Below are 17,705 nucleotides of genomic sequence, written 5' to 3'. Positions count from 1 at the left end.
CATTACTGAATATTGACCCTCATTGCATTATGTTTGAAATGGATCAATAAATAATAGTATGATTCCTTAATGTCCACCTTGCATTTTCTACTTTAGTTGATTGGTCTTTGAAAGTGCTGGAAAACAGGAAACTCTACTTACACTTACACTTAGTTATTCTCGCTCCTCTCTTAACGCAGGTGGATGGTGATTGTGTTTTTTCTGTGGGTTCGTAGAGCTGTGGATCTGGTTACATCATATCTTGAGAATCGTAAAACTCACAGGTTACACTGAGTAAATGAAAACTTCATTGAGATTGAAAAACAGCTGGATCCATGTAAGTTTTGCATATGTAATTATGAATCATTTACTTTGATTGGTCATAGGTATCAGTGCAATAACTGCTTCAAATATTGTCTTTTTGGGATAAAGTATTGTATTTAGTTTTTCTATGTGGATCCTATATCAAGTTTGAAAACCAGCCTGACATGAGCTGAAGTTTTACATGTTTCATGAGATTCCCAGTGGTCATAGATTGTTGTGCATTAGCTGCATTAAACGTCTGGTTTTTATGAAATGTGTGCAGGTTGAATTTGTGTAACCTTAAACTGAGTTAAAGACTTTCCAGATCCATGGTAAGTATAACATATTTAGTTTAATGCCTTCCTTTACTGTAATTAGTGATTGCTCTCATTTCAATGAATTTTCCAGATATTGTCTGATTTTGATGTTTGCAGATTCATTTTGTGTAACCCATAGATTTAGCCAGAATTTGAAATTTGGCCATCTCATTTCCAATTTGCTATATTCCATTTTTGCATATTTAAGAATCTCTTTGATTCTGCTTGGCTGTTCGTTTATGTGCAACAAGTGCTTAGAAATATCATTCAGTTTTAATAGAATCAGTAGAGACTGTGGTAACTCATGGGATACAGAATGTATGTGATGATGATTCAAGACCTCTCCGTATACTTGCGTATACAAGACCATTGTAGCAGCTCTTGTTTCGACTTTCCATTTAACTGATCTCATTATTTAGCCATTGTTTTCCTATTGTATAAATTACTTAAGTTTGCCTCGTATTTTTTGAAAGCATTCTTGTGTTTTTTATTCTTCTTTTCTAGTATCGCCTTGTCCCATGTGCAACTTTCATTTTTTTAAATTTATAAATTATGCAGAGTCTTGATTTGAAATAAAAGCAAAAAATGTATGTTACACAATTCACTGTTTGGTCCCATTTTGCCTTTTCCAACATGTTAAATATTTCAACTTGTAACAGTGTAAGATAGCTAGAAAATTCACAATCCCATAATTCAGGTTCCTTTGAAGTGTATTTTGTATAGAATGATGGACTCTGGATCCTGGCAGCTCTTCTGTGGCTCTGTACAGTCTGCATGGGTTCATTTGAAAATTTGAAAATAATTGCGGATGTAACTGAGTTTGAAGTTTGTAAACAGTATTGACTTATTCAGGTGTGCAAGTCAGTGATGGTTATGTAGGTGAAACATTGCCTGAGGTTAGATAAATCATAAACCAGGACCACACAACAATGCATTGAGGCGAAGTTGAGATACAATGTTGTGGTGTCCGAGACAGTTAAGGCCTAACCTATATAGCGCAAACTGTTTGTTCTTGAGGAACAGAACATCAAAATCAACAAGTGGTACTACAGAAAATAGAACATGTGTATTATAGCGAAATCCTGTCTTTGTCATTGCTTGAGCATGGCAAGAAAAAGAGGCGATATATGCTAATGTGGTATTATATTGCCAACCTGTATCTATTAAAGTAATCTTTTTTTCCACTTCTGAAAAACCTGAAATTCGTTGTAGATGTATGTCATCGAAAAAAATTTGTATGCGTTAAGTATGGTCTTTGTGTATAAACTGTTTGTGTTTTAGTTTTATCTTGGAGGGATTTATTATACTTTACTCTCACATTTTCTTATCAACAACTATTTTACTCCTTAGTTTTGATGATAATTGCTTGCCTTCAAGGTCATTATAGGACACATATATGTATTGATGTTGCATCATAGACTAACTCAACATTTCTTTGTTTTTAATTAAGTGGAGTAAACTGTAGTTACCGCATATTTACACTTTATTAAGCAACCTTACTAAGTATTGTGCCAGAGTTATTAATGAACTAAAGGTATATTAGATGCATCTTCTGTCTGTGTATGAAAGTAGTTATTTCTTGAGAGGGTTTTCCACACGTACGGTTAAAATCATGTTTGTGCCAAATGTTAATTCAAAAATCCAGATATGGAAAAGGACTATGAAATAGTAATATAGCTTTTATTATTTTAAAGATATTAGTTATGTATAACTTGTAAGTTAATTTGTTCTGTCCAGAGTATTGTTCTCTCTCTTTGTTTTTGTTGCTCGATATTGTTGATCATGGTCTCTTTTTACACATTTATTGGAACTCATTTTTGAGCAATTTTTGACATTTTGTTTCTTTCTTTCCATTTTCATTCTTTATACGCTGTATATATGTATCTTAACTTATGTTAAAATATTTTGATTTTCGATTTTCAATAATCCTTTTTTTTAGTTAAACTGACAGTTTTCTCAGTCCTTTTACATTTATCACTAATTACACAAATTCTTTAGTTGAAATTAAAGGGAATGTTCATAGTAATTGAATGAGACTGGTATCTCCAGTTATGCCCAAGAGATTAAAAACATTGAATGGAGGATTTTAATACATTGTATTTTGAGGACGATATGTCATTTAATAGTAGACATGGCACACATAAGTTTTTCACAGCATGTGGTGTAGTTCAGGTTTGATAAGTAGGTATATGCATTATAGGAAGACATCTTGGTTTGTAATGGAGCTGCAATAAACAAAAATGTTTCCTCGTGTCTCTAAAAGTTCATTAACTATTCTTTAATATGCAAATATTCACAACAAGGTCGATAGGATTTTTGATCATTATAATTACCTTTCAACTCACTTGATTCTGCAAACAAGGTGGAACTTTTTGCCTTGTAATTCCTAATTTGGAGCTGAAGTGGGCCTCTGCATGAAATATTTCGAAATGTTACATAACTGTTTACAGGTATGCAATCCAGTTATGATGGAACAGATGGTTACTGGATTCAGTTCATGACATGGGTATAGGCGTACATAAGCAGTTAGTTTCACAGATTAAATTATTTGTAAGCTATATAAGTTACGACAACACCACTTCTGATAACATTGGAGAAAAGCAGGCTTGTCAGTTCACAAATTGGATTGTTGCTAAATACTGCATGTAAGATTATTTCCAGCATGCACTTAGGTGTGTGTGTGTGTTGTTAGGGAGAGGTTGTGGGTCGTGAAAGGATTAAACAGAACTTGCATGCCATCTGGCTATATATTGTAGTTATACTAGTTGATGGTGAATTTTAATGTGTGATCTCACTGTCCAGTTGATGGATCCCGTCAGCTTTTAGAGACAGCTTTACTTTTCATTCAAATTTCCATTCTCTGGGATTAAAAGCATTAGTGAAAGACAAATTTGACAGTTGTAGCAAACAGGAGAGACATCCAGTTGACCTACAATGCTGTTTTTCCACATAATATTTTTTTATAATTTTACTGATGTTTTACGCTATCAGTGACTTTCTTCTAATTTAAACTGCACTTCACATTTATGGGCGGAGGAAAGTGTAGTAAACCACCGCTCCTTACAAACATCCTGACTTAAAGCAGCAGGTAAACACTATTTGAAAACAATCCAGCACATCAATAGCTTAACAGCTGCAGCCAGCAAGCAGTATAACTATCTGGGCTAGTGAGGGTTACAGCAACATTGATTGCGATTGGTTAAACCAAGCACTTTTTTGACCAGAGTATTCATTACTTTGCCATTGTCCTCAGACATAGGACATGATGTAGTTATATAATATACATGTACGCCTGACCAGTTTAGGATGTGTTTCCATGAGTGATTTTACGCATTTTTCTTTCACCGAGGATTCTAACTTTTACATGTTCAGCTTAAAACCAAGACCACTCTGCAAAGAATTTCTTAGTTAATGTACCTTTTTACACAAATTGCAAATGACAGCTCGTGATGAAGCAGTGTTTTACAATGTAGTGCTACAAAATCAAGTCATTTGAGTTCTAGACAATTCACACCTCACAGATGTAAATAATTTAGTTTTAAGTGACATCACTGTTTCAAGTAACTGAATGACATCACAAAAAAAACTGATACTGGATTTCCAGTTTGGCCACAACCGAGTAAAAAGAGTTAAGGTAAATTCAACGTACACCCCAACAAAGGCATTTGTTTGAAATGCATGAAAGAAGCATTGTGGTGAGCACAACTGCTGAGTGAAATCTTCATGGGTATTGTGGTTACCATGACAACTGCGCGAGTGGACAAATTTGTCCACCAAAAATGAAAACTTTATGTGGAGAAAGAGTTGTAGCCCGGACACGCAATGATTTCTATTTATATAGTATATATAAGGAAATTAGCTATCTGGATAGCATGACAACTGCAAAAATGGACAAATATGAGTCGTGACACATTGTCATCTATGTATCTGCCTAAAACAAACTTTAAAAAAAAAAAAAAAACCTTTAAGTTGTAACCTGTGCACGACATATCTATTTATAGAGCATATATAAGGAAAACGGCTATGTGGTTACCATGACAACTACAGAAATGAACATGTGCCAGTCGCGACAACAAATGAAGTCGTGGAAAGCAATTCCATTCCAGACACGAAGGACACACAATACTGCTATAACATAACACACTCATCCTAAGGGCAGGGGCATGTAAAAACTGCCTTAATTCTGACAGGCCAGAACTTGGTCTGTGAAATCATGTTCCAAATTTCATTCAGAATAGTTAAAGTTTTGTAAAAAAATTCAAAATACTGTAGACAACACAGCAATAGTTTTGTGAAAATGAACAAAACAGCACAAAATATGGAACTTCCTCCATAACTTTTGATACGTCATGGTGACGTACCATGCCGAGGATCACACCAAATTATCTCCCTTGAGGTCACTCCGTTTAAAAGGTGCGTTTTTAAGTGTAAGCTGTGGTCAGGTATGATATGGCTTTTTACATTTTGTGGCCTTGAAAATATTTGCCATGGTGGTGACAACCTAAATATTGTATGCTGTTTCACGCCTCAAAACCTTGCTGTCGAATGACAAGGGCGGCATTTCAGAGTATTCCTAATAAGTGCTACAAACTGATTTGAATGAATGAATGAATGCATGGGGCTTACTGTTGTACTGAGCAATTTTTCAGTCATACTAGAATATACTGTGTCCTTGTGGCAGGGCGAATCCTTGCTGCCAAAGTGCTGCTGCCACTGAAGTAACATGCCAAAGACACCATACAGGACACCCCAACCAGTCACATTATACCAACACCGGGTAAATCAGTCCTGTTTCTTTGCTCTATAATGCTTCAGAGCTGCATGACAAGTGAGACAGCCACCAGTACCATTTTCTAAGTCTTTGGTGTGACCCAACTGACTTGAATACACCCTGTAATACTGGACCAAATGTGTACTGTAAGGGTTACCAATGTAAAACCATTGAGTGAGTGAGTGAGTGCTTGGGGTTTAACGTCGTACTCAACAATTTTTCAGTCATATGACGACGAAGGAATCATTAGGGTGCATGCACGTGTAATGTGCCTCCTTGTTGCAGGACGGATTTCCACCGCTCTTATTTAGTGCTGCATCACTGAGACGACTTACCGAAGGCAAGTAAGCCGTCCCGCCCGAGCCATTATACTGATACGGGTCAACCAGTCGTTGCACTATCCCCTTCATGCTGAACGCCAAGCGAGGAAGTTACAACTTCCTCTTTTAAAGTCTTAGGTGTGACTCGACCAAGGATTGATCCTGGATCTACCGGTCCCAAAGCGGACGCTCTACCAACTGCGCTATCCGGGCCGGTAAAAACCATTGATAAGAGCTGAATAAATGCACAGTGGCATATCCAGGGCTAAAAAAATATTAAAAAAAAAAAAAAACAATTTAGAAAAAAGTCTGGAAAACTGTTGAATTCCAAAACAAAATATTATAACCCATAATTTTGAAAACTCCAGGAAACCTGACTTGTGATGGACATGGTGTAAACCCCTTGTCCCATCTATCTCTGTTAGTCTGATCCAGTCCTTGTCAAACTGCAGGGAGATTTTCCCCATAATGTAAGACAACAAAGGGAAGATACCTGCTTTCTGTAATTTCATACATGTAATTCACACTGAGTACTGCTATCACAAAGATTGTTCTTTCCAGTTACATAAAGAAACAATTTGCTGTTAGCTGTAATCAGAATGATTTTAATTCATTTTAATTTACAGTGACAATATTTGAAGCTTAGCAGCGAATCAAAAATTGACAAGTTGAAAGTATACATTTTTGTATATACTGTACATACATACACAAGCTTCTTAGACAATCTCAAAACATAAGACAAAGACTAGATGTACATCTGCTTTGACTGTGCATTCCACGATTGGTCTCTTTCAAATGCAGAAGCAAAACAGTTTTCCACAATGCAATTTTCAGAGGCCAGAATGCTAAGAATACAACATTGTCTGCTTGCAATAACATTTATGTACAAAGAAAATCTTGCCTTATACAACTGATAAAAGTAGGGGTAGTTTGTCAACATGACTAGCTAAATAAGCTCATTTTAAACTTAAAACAAAATTGCACCATGGCATGTGAAAATATCTTAAGCAAATGAAAACTATCAAATAGCACTTTGGTGGTGCTACTAGAGTATAAGGTGTTTGAAGGAGCAAAACAATTCAGTTGATGCTGTAAAGAACAGATGATAATAAAATTGTTAATCACTTTGCTCTTCTCCAAAAAACATATAATAATGGCTGAATCATACAGTATATATATATATGTGTGTGTGTGTATATATATATATATAGTATATGTACATATTTATGAAAAGTATTTGCACGTCCCCACTGTTCATCCACAAATAAGCCATTTAGTGACATTGGAAGATACATGGCACTGTGAGAACAACACATGACAGCAGGCTGTGGGTGGGATAGAACAAGCTCGCAATTTCGAACAGACAGAAATCTTTACATTTGCGTATATACATCTTGATGTCTTGCACCTGCACAAGACATACATCCAAGGATCCCCTGACTTTTAGCACATCAACAATGTTAACCCTGTACACCTCTCACATTTCCGCAGCCCAGATCCCTTCCCAACCCCCATGCATACATCAGCCTGTTTTCACAATACACTGTAACTAAAGCTGACAATTCTTGGCGTTTTCTGACACAAGTGTATGTTTGTTACTATAACCACGAGATAGTATAGACACGACAATAACATCAAATTTGTCAATTTAGTTTTCCACAAGTCCAGTCAGAAGCAGCCAACTTTATGCTGAGCAGGGCAGAGTGGGTGAACACCAGAATGTGGAATCACAAGAATATCTTTTAACACAGATGTCTACTCATTCGTCGGTCTGTTCTAGACGAGACTTTACAACAGAGAAGTCAAATGGCGCCCCCATCACTCTCTTGTACAGGTCAAGCACATCAGTGCAGGTGGTCTCAAAATGGCTGCTCGCATCGTACGAAGTGGAAATGAACAACTGCCAAATAGAAACGATTAGATTTCACAGTAAACTGATCAGCACACCAGCTGAGAAAATACTGAATAGGTCTGACAGCATGAAATCAGCTATGAAGGCATGCAATTTAATACTTGAATGAATACTGGGAAAACATTTTCAGTTTCATAAACATGATTTTATTTCAACAAACACAAAAAGAATTTATTTTTTTCCAGAGATTTTTTGATCCAAGGAGTATTTTTTTGTCCAATAATTGTATTAAAGATTATGCAAGAAAAAAATAACAGGGCTGCTAACCTGATTGTCTGTGCCGTCATCCACAGGCTCCAGCAAATCTTGTTCTGAAATAAACCTATGTACGAGAACAAAACATCCATTATTCAAAATTTTGCAGTTTCATAACTTACTACATTTTTCAAATTTCTCTTTCCTTTACATTAAAAAAAAATTCAATGGTGCATGCATGCTTACTATATAACAGCAAAGCTGCAGTTTCAAAACTTACTACATTTTTCAAATTTCTATTTCCTTTACATTAAAAAAAACAAAGACTCAATGGTGCATGCATGTTTCCTAAATAATAGCAAAGCCAAGGAAATTCATTATGAATTATACATTGCTAAAGGAAACCGTAGAATGCATGAGTACATGCTCAATGGAGTTTAACATTCCTTTTACTGCCTGAAGCAAGAAGCATGACAAACATTACTGCTGTATATTACATCAGCTTGTGTAGTTTACACACGACTAGTTTATGTGTTCTTGGATAGAGTCAGCTTCAAATTATGAACAAATCTGGACAGTACTGCAGACATACTAACATTTCCTTTATGTTTCCTAGCAAGTCTAGGCCGGGTTTCAGCTCCTTCTCTGGCGTGGAGGTTTCCACTGTGGTGCTGACTATAGCCAGGTAGAACCCCTTTGCTGCCACATTGTGAGCCGAAGAAACAACTCCAATGTAAATGTCTACAAAATAAAATGGTAAAATCACTGATACCTGTATTAACCAAATTAAACATCACGTTAAACCACGTAACCACACAGAAAAGAGAGCCAAGGTGAGATACATTCTGAGTATTAATGCTCGTCACCCCTGTTTATAATAATTATACACCAAATCATTCATACATATATACTCAAGTACATTCTGAGGATAATAGACAGAATTTTAAATGTTCAGACTTAAAGGTATGCATCAACCACATATTCAATGTATATGCACATCAGACTATCATTTTCACAACTGTTTTCCAAGATATGAGCAAATCACAAAAAATCCTGACCTGTAAAAGACACAAATAAGCCCCCCACTCCCCCTTGAAGGGGACATACATGTAACAAGATAATTTCACCGACTTTACATACACTATTTACAAAACTTATGTATGGATAAATCAGGTTTTTGAACATGACCCAAGGGCCCACGAAATGAACCTGGACACAAATTTGATCTAAATAGGACGATATTATTGAACAGTTAATGCATGTTAACCAATGGCTAATCCGAGTCAAAGAAATCAATAAGTATGCTGAACTTATCCATCGATCTGTCTGGTTTTCATACTTGATCTGAAAATTTTTTTCATCAAACTCGGGCAATACTGAAGTAGTTATAGTATGAGAGCAACAACCAACATGAATGAAGGAAATTATTAAATAAGCAAAACTTCAGCAAAAATCAGGTTTGTCTTCGATCTACACTGCATAAACGACACACAGGATTGTTTTTTCAAAATCAGATAATGTCCGGTTAATAACCAATGACCAATCAGAACAAGGAATTTATTGCTTATGGGAATCTTCTGTGAGGATCTGGCTAGTTTTTAAACTTAATCTGATGTTACACAAAAAGAAACTGCACAAAAAATTTAATGAAGGCCAAGTAATATATTGTATTGAACTCTTACATACAGATCTGGCTGATTTTCAACATTAATCTGAGTAACCTCCATACAAAGTTTTATAAAAATTCAGTAGTTGTTGCAAAGAAACCATCGAGAATCATCAAATTCATCAAACATGCAAAACTTATGCGCACACTTGGGTAGTTCTCTTACTTGACCTGGAGGCTAACATACCCAATGTAATTTTTTAGTGTAATAATTCTCATGCAGTTTTCAAGATAAATATATGAGCAAATCAACCCCACTAATAAAGCAATTCCTATATAACCCGCATTATTCAATAGTAGGGCATAAGAAGTCAATTTGTTCTACTAAGGTAAAAATTACCCACTTTTATGAACATCTTTGTTCACATTATATTCAGCAACCTGCAAATGGCTGTGGGTTTCCCCAAGCTCTGCCCCGCTTTCTCCTACCATAATGCTGGCTGCTGTCATATAGGTGAATTATTCTTGAGAATGGCATTGAATAAATGGCAGTAAATGAACACATGTGACACATGATAATCCCAAACAGATTAAATCACTTGATTCTCAAGTTTTGCCGCAATCACAAATGTTCAGAGAACATTCTGAATATATTAACATGCAGCATTTATATGAAAATGGTCCTCAGTTTACCTACCATTGTGTCTGCCTACTTGTGACTGAGGAATGATAATTTGACATGACACAGCATCAGAGGTGTTTTGAACAGGGTGGTCCAAAATACAGATAGCTCTTACAACCTGAAATAAATCGAACTACAAATTAAGCAGTGCTCAAAGATGTATTCATTTGACTATGTCCTTCTCAGCACCTCTCTTACATTTTTGTTGAGTCCCACTTATGGCATTTGCTACTGTATAATGTTGTTGGCAAAAGGCAACATCCCACCACAGTTAATATGTCATTGTAGGATAATTTGGGTATCAGTTTTGAAAAAAAAAACATCTATCAACAGAACATATGTTTTTATTATTGATGATTTCAGAGAATAGTATTTCCTACCCTTCCAACTTTTCTGCACTTCTCTGGTGCATAAGAAGGGTCACAGATTACAGCTTTACACCTGGCTGTTTCATCGCCTGAGCGCACTCCAACGACCTTACAGTCTTCCATCACAATCTCATCCACAGGTTTCTCCAGCATGTAAGTCCCACCATATATAGCACTGAGTCTGTACAAGGTAAAAAAGCTCACAATGACTCATCTGCAATATGTACATGTGTTACATGTAAATAAGCCATGAATGAATCAATTAAACAACCAAAGATACATCATGCGTCTTGATAATTAAGCCTAGCAGAGCACGTGTGCTCATAAAACACCTTTGAAAGGATCTACCTTGATATTATAAATACATTCTATACATTTTATTCCTTTGATTTTCGCTATAAGTTTAAAAAAAAATGTTAACACACTAACCTAGCAAAGCCCTGGGGCAGCTCTCCAAGTCCGTAGAGTGGATACAGATATGGGGATTTTAGGCTGTCGTAGGCATTTAGCGACCCACTGTACAGCTTGATCCTTAGCAAGGTCTCCTCACAGGGCTTCTTCAAGTACCTGAAGAAAAACAAAAATTAAAGTGATTATAGATTATATTAATCTTTCCTGCTAATGCAATTTTTCCATATCTCTCTCTTACAGGTGGCCAACTGCACCATGGTGCTGATGCATTACAACACTTGCATGCAGCAAAAGCGAATGGTATAATTGAATGAATTCAGAAAAAAACCTTTATTATCTTGCCTATAGCAGGGAATTAACTTACTCATCATTGGAGTGAAGTGCCAGAGCGTGGCCAGTGAAGTCTATGGTATTTTTCTCAAGGTTGTAGTGTTTCTGCATCATTTCCTCTGAAGTTGTTTCTTTTGGGTTAACATTCTTCCAAGTGGCTCGATCTTCTGGGTTAAACTCCTGTACAAATAGCAGGAATTGTCGGTAACGCCGTTTTTCAAAAATACCCATGAGAGCTGTAACATAAGAAAAGTGAAATCACGCTTTCAGACAGACTTTAAGAGTACTTCTGGATAGGTGTGATTGACTGAATGAGATGTTTTTTTCACTTGCATAACTGCATTCCATTACACCACTCTTTCTGCCCAATTTTCTGTCTGTGCACAATTTTCACCGTGAAGAAAACCATCATGATTTGCCATTTCTTTGCACAAAGATTTACAGGCTTCTTCACATATTTATTCATTAAAACCCCTGGTATACCTGAATACATCTGTTAGTGTAATATTCAGTCCTTTCTTGATTTGTTAACATTCCCAGGTCACACATGTAAATTTCACAGGATATCACTGACCAACAACCCACATACAACACACAAAATAGCAAGCAATATTGTGCTAGAACATCAGCCTTAAAATACTGGAGCCGTGTAACAGAATCAGGCAGCTGGTGCGTACTTACATGATGTAAGTGCCTCTTTTTCATTGGCGGGGACCTTGTAGATTTTGCCACCCTTGTACACATAGCTGCCTTCAATTCCTTTAAAATCTAGGTAACGAGTTACACCAGTGTGTACCAGCAGCTTCACCAGTTGACCTGAACATGCAGAAATCAGCGTTAAATGTTTATACAGTGAAAATACAACCAGAAATAATTAAATATATGTATATCGAAGTACTTTTAAAATTGCTACCATTTACATAAAATCTGATCCAAATTTGAAAACGTTCTCAAAGTTATCCTCTTCACTCTGGTCACTATTCAGACTCTCACTGTCTACACCTTTGACAGTGGTGTCCTACATGTATGATATACATGTAGACGTAACAACCGATAACAAACAGGTTGCTTTTAAATATGGTTAACTGTTTCAAATTCTGCCCATGAATAAGTTGCACATTTTGTAAGATACTGGGAGCTCTACCAAATCTAGGAACGTGTTTTGCAATTTGTTTGAAATGCAAGACAATATCATGCTGCAGAAAAAGTAGAAAATTTTAACAACCAAAAGGAATATTTTATGAATTTTTCTTGCCTCTTGACACACTTACATTCTAGTTATTATGAAAGAAAAACAAAACCATGGAGAGAATGATAAATATCTCCCAATTAAAAATTTGTGTTCTAAATCCTTTTTTTTCACCTATTTTTTGGGGGCAATAAAAAAAGCACTTTTACAACTTACATAAAGACAACAGTTTGAAAAGACAATATTCAGGAAAGAAAGAGCTTACCATTTGCCATCAGAAATTTAGGAATCAGATCAACATTCCAATCTCTTCCTCTACCAAACTCTTCACCGGGGGCACTTTTACCAAAGTGTGCAAAGAGCTAAGAAGAAAAAAGAAAGAAAAAATGTTAGATCTACCTAGAACCAAACGAACATCAGAACACTTTCTGATCCTCACGATACACCCATTCTCACAAAGCATGTCAGATATCAGGCTTGGTGCTTATATTCAAAAAAACAGCATTGACTTTAGCGTATTAAAAATCTGACAGATACTAGAGCACCTCTTAAGCCAGACCCCTGGCTTGCACAAAGCGGAGAGGTGCCGCACCTCGTCCCTCTCACAATGTGCCCTGCCCCTCTAGAGGGCCATAAATATCTGCCCTGCCCTTGGGTGAGAGGTGCTAAGGGGGGGAGGAGGGGGGGGATAGTCCTAAATTGTGTAACAAATTCTCAATTGTATATGGAGTATACATAGACACAAACATATAGCTAGCACGTGTAATATTTTATTGACCATTTTGAGCAAAGGTTATCTTATATAGCCACATACTACAACTAGCATGTCTAATGTCTTTAATTTAAATCAGAAGTAAAGCTCTCTTTATTGGTAATTTTTTCAAGGCTCTTAATAAGTAGTAAGAAGTGTGATCAGTAGTTTTATTTGTTTGTCCATTTAGGAAAATCCCCTAAAGCAGAAAAGACTGTCTGTGAATACACACTTTGCAATTTTTCCAGACATCTTACCTAATGATTATAAGCAGTATACACTGTAATTGTCACTAGATAAATATTTTTCCTCATATGGTCAGTACATCCAAGGAGCACCATATAAATGTCTTTACTTTTCTGAAAAACTGAGAATTGCAATTTTCTGCTTTAATCACTTCCAATCATTAATATGACATGTAAACTGGAAGAATTGCAGTATACCAATCCATAGTGGAGTGTTGAGTAGGCTATTTTTACTTTTTAGAAGTATCTTTAGAATATTTATTTATCACATTCATTATTAAAGACACAAGCAGAAAATAGTGCCCTTTAAAGCTATTATTTATGTTATAAAGTGCATCCTTTGGGAAAATTCCATCTCTTGTTTTAAGCTAGGAGTCTGCAAGCAAAGTGTCCCTTATTGTGAAGCCCAAATACCTATCAAATACTGTAGTTATATACAAATACATCAAAGACTGCAGATTTAAAATTCTCTTATACTTTATCTAACTTCTGTTTAACTGAACACACAAAGAAAATTGTGCAAAGATGAGAACAATTTTTCAAAATGCCATTTATTCTCGAATTTTCAACATTTTTTGCCCATGTTCATAGCATTCTACACTAACTAAACAGACCCACAGACTTTGAATAATTTATCTTAGATTCTTCTGAGATTTGACATTCTTTAATGTTACCAATAAATTTTTAACTAGAAAAGTTACCACAAATTTATGGGGCCATGTTTTTTTTTTTTTTGTTTTTTTTTTTTACATTTTTGGCTACTTTGGCCAAAATTTGAAATCATTATCTAGAAAAATAAATTAGTAGTAAAAATATTTCACTTTACCAGCATGACAGACTCAGAAACAGAAAGACAAAAAAATGAGCAAAACGTCTGGATGGGCTATTGGTTTGCAAATTAATTCTAAAAAAGTGTTCCAAGGCTGTTGTTTTTCTTAACATGTATATACATTCACAATACTAACCTGGCTCGTTCACACGTCATAGATAATTATTAGCAGATGGCTATAAACATTTAGTTGACTCAGTAGGGACTAAGACAACATGTCTGCTTTTGTCCATAACTTATAATTTGAATTTAATTTTCATCTTGACACGAGAGGAAAAAAAACAGTCAAATTTTGTTCACGAGTGGTTCTAGTATTCTTAAGTAAAGCAGTTCTTCAAACACAATATTCACATACGTGTAGATGATCAATATATTACAAATAGGGGTATGACTCCTACTTATAGAACGATGCAACTCCTTTTTAAAACGCTTCTGCTCTGGTGGTTAAGGTGAAAAAGCAATAAGTTTTATAGTGGTAATACCAAAAAGTGTACACGCTGTTAACTCCATGGCGATACCATAATATGACAAGTAATATGGATGTATAAAAGTTTGGAGACATGGTTGCGATCAATATCACATAGACAAGGATGTTAAATGTTAAAATGTCTAAATGTTGACGTTGTCTAAAAGGGACAAATAACCCAACCCCTTAAACATGATCAGTAGAAGTGGGTTTCAAGGGAAATGCCATTGAAAATTGTCTCAAAATATGTTTATTTGTTTTTTTCCGAGTTTGTCCATCACTAATTTAAATGCAGCCAGTGGCAAGGTACTCTGAAGTCATATCACTGTTATTTACTTCACAATTACCAAAAGGCTAATATTTTGAAAACTTTACACAAACATCAAAAACTGTGCTATATTAAAAAAAATCATTGTAGAATTCAAGCACTTGATTGCATTTAAATTTTTTTTCTAAAGATATAAGCAGCACAAACACAATATGTCTAATATAAAAATTAACATTCATCTCAAGATACTGTCCAGAAGAACAAACGGAAGCTGGAACTGAAAAGTTTTAAAACTGAACCAAATTCAATTATTAGTTTTAACAATTATGAACATAGAACACAATTTGTTAAATGTTGTAGTTGAATAATCTAGCAACAACTCGTACTGTATATGTAATCTAAAGCTTGAAAATGCAAACTTACATCTTCTAAAGGACTAATGGATGCACTCTGACCACCATAGTACTTGTTTCTGTCCATATGTAGGACCTTCTTCCCAGCCACAGAAAGCAGGCCACTGAGGATGCATTCCTGTAATTATATATGAATAGAACACACTCGTAAGCAAACTTGTTTTATAAGTAGGTATGAAACTTCTTTGACAAGCATTTCGAAGTTTTCATGTGAAGCACAAGCATGTATGTACATATCTTTGTTTCAGCTAATACATCATCTTCACTGTTTGAGGAAGTCCAAATCTTCTGACAAAAACTTACCAAAAATATTAATTTTGAAAAGCTTAACAGTATGCTGCAGTTCTAGTCACAAGCTCCATTTAGAATGATCAAGAGCTTCCATGTGTATGGCTTATGTGACAGTTCACACAATGGCAGATAGACAGATGAAAGTGAAAGCCTGAGAGCAGAAGAGATGTCGAGAGGTGTCAAAAGACTTTGCTTTTTAAAATATGGTTCAAAATGGACTGTACACGAGGAGAGGACTATAAGTGCTTAAATTTTGTTGAAGCACGAGGATGAGGTTGCTTAGTTTACATAAGTTAGTGTTGGTAGCATTGTTTGTAAACTATTAAATCATTCTAATCAGTCGATTTCTGACTACAACTGCATCAGGTCCATTAGGTTTATCAACATATTTGCTGTAATTTACATTCAGAAAATTTTAATTATTTAGTTCCATGCAGTGGCTCTCACCATATACCAAAAGTTGGGAGAATAACTTAATAGTTTACAAATGATAAATGCATTGTGTGGCCTACACCACTGAAACACGTCTTTCACCACAAAACAGGGCTGGCCTCAAGACTGGAATGACAGAGCAGATTTATGATCTGTAGCATAGCCGTAACACAAGAACTAAAGCAAGGCCCTTCTCACCACAACGAAGTCAAAAGGTACATATTTCAGGCTACCCAGAAATAAATATTATATGAAGAATTGGCTTGTTTTCAGGTCAATTTCTTTGATTAGACTGTGAGCTCGTGATTGTGGGCTTGTTAGCTACTCAGGAGCCATGGTGTTTGAGACAAAAGATAAGGGGCGCTTACGATTCTGAGGAAACATCGATGTCAGGTTATGAGGGCCAATCATGTAACAATAACAGCAAATAATGTCAACCGATTGGCCAGGCTAAGCTGGCGACACCAATGTTTCCGAAATCGCAAGTGCCCCAAATCTGACAAGGCAAATAGGGGAGATAATCCATCAAAAATGGCTTCCCTGACCAGCATTGGTGGTTCTGTTTTCTTCCGTCTAGTTCAATAAATTTGCTACAACATAAACTAAATCGTCAAATATTGTATATTTCTGGATAGGTGGAATTATGCTATTTTGAATCTGATGCCTAGATAGATGTCCATATAGTAGTTTCTGTTTTATGATCGCTTATGTGTTAGCGACCCCTATCAAATCCAGTGTGGTCTGTCATTTCAGTCTTAAGGCTGGCCCCACAAAAAGTCCCCAAGGATTTTCCAGAAAACAAGAACTTCAAAGCATGTGCGAGAACCACCAAGCTGAACTTCCATGCACAGGGAGCCTGCTTAAGCCCAGACATGCTGTTGAAGTGCCTGTGTGCTCAACAGATCCAGGCTCTATCTATGATTACAATTAATTGATAGTGTTTCACACACAAATGCAAAAGATACCAAATATTGGGATGCAGCAATGGGTTTGTTTGTATTATGATTTAAATATATACTCTGAAAAGAAAAAAAATTGAAAGTGACAGATACTGAGATAAATAAATTTTCACATCAAGGCCTACTACTTTTCAGGAACTGATACGATTTAATGGATAAATGACAATGACAGAAAACAAGACAAGCACAAATGACTTGCGTTAACTGATAAATCAGTGTAACATGGTCTGAGAAGAAACATTTCAAGCTGATGTGTCAGTGTTTGGTGCCGGTAGGCGGTATGCCTCACGCGACATCTTTTCACATAATAAGGCAAAATGGGCTGTGCCCCTAGTACCAACACTAGGATTCAGCATAGAATCGAAAAAAATGTCATTATTTGATGCAATATACCTTAAGCCCCGTGCCTAGCACAATCACATCATATTCTTCATCCATGATGAATCTGAGCACACTTCGGAAGAAAATACTTGCACAATCTGCCCAACAAGTCGCCTGCTTCTCGATTGATTATTTCAATATGGCGATTAACCATTACCTCACTTCCGGGAAGTTTATGCGCGAAATAGTTCTTGCGGTGTTGATAAATTTACACTTTTGCAAAAGAGAAACAGACCAAGAGTATTTGCCTGCATTGAACGGGTTATATTGTTCAATAGACAGTGACT

At 35.9% G+C, this 17,705-nt stretch overlaps 1 protein-coding gene across 1 annotated transcript; it reads right to left on the bottom strand.

The window, feature by feature from the left end:
• Positions 1-6,876: 6,876 nt before the first annotated feature.
• Positions 6,877-17,570, bottom strand: LOC135470223 (rab GDP dissociation inhibitor alpha-like). Its single transcript, XM_064749038.1, has 11 exons — positions 17,431-17,570; positions 15,366-15,473; positions 12,649-12,745; positions 11,876-12,010; positions 11,229-11,430; positions 10,883-11,020; positions 10,466-10,634; positions 10,101-10,203; positions 8,394-8,538; positions 7,870-7,924; positions 6,877-7,590 (listed from the first exon to the last, which is right to left on the bottom strand). The coding sequence occupies exons 1-11, from the start codon at positions 17,473-17,475 to the stop codon at positions 7,450-7,452; spliced, it is 1,338 nt and encodes a 445-aa protein (XP_064605108.1). The 5' UTR covers positions 17,476-17,570; the 3' UTR covers positions 6,877-7,449.
• Positions 17,571-17,705: the final 135 nt, after the last annotated feature.

Source organism: Liolophura sinensis, chromosome 7, assembly GCF_032854445.1.
Source record: "Liolophura sinensis isolate JHLJ2023 chromosome 7, CUHK_Ljap_v2, whole genome shotgun sequence".
NCBI classification, from domain to species: Eukaryota; Metazoa; Mollusca; class Polyplacophora; order Chitonida; family Chitonidae; genus Liolophura; species Liolophura sinensis.
Note: the sequence above shows the minus strand (reverse complement) of the source record. Positions and strands in the feature narration are given on the sequence as shown.

Coding starts and splice junctions, on each gene's coding strand:
- LOC135470223 (XM_064749038.1), bottom strand. CDS start 17,475: ATGGATGAAGAATATGATGTGATTGTGCTAGGCACGGGGCTTAAG. Junction 12,746..15,365: donor CCATTAGTCCTTTAGAAGAT/GTAAGTTTGCAT, acceptor TTTTCTTCTTAG/CTCTTTGCACACTTTGGTAA. Junction 7,925..8,393: donor CTAGGAAACATAAAGGAAAT/GTTAGTATGTCT, acceptor TCTCGTACATAG/GTTTATTTCAGAACAAGATT.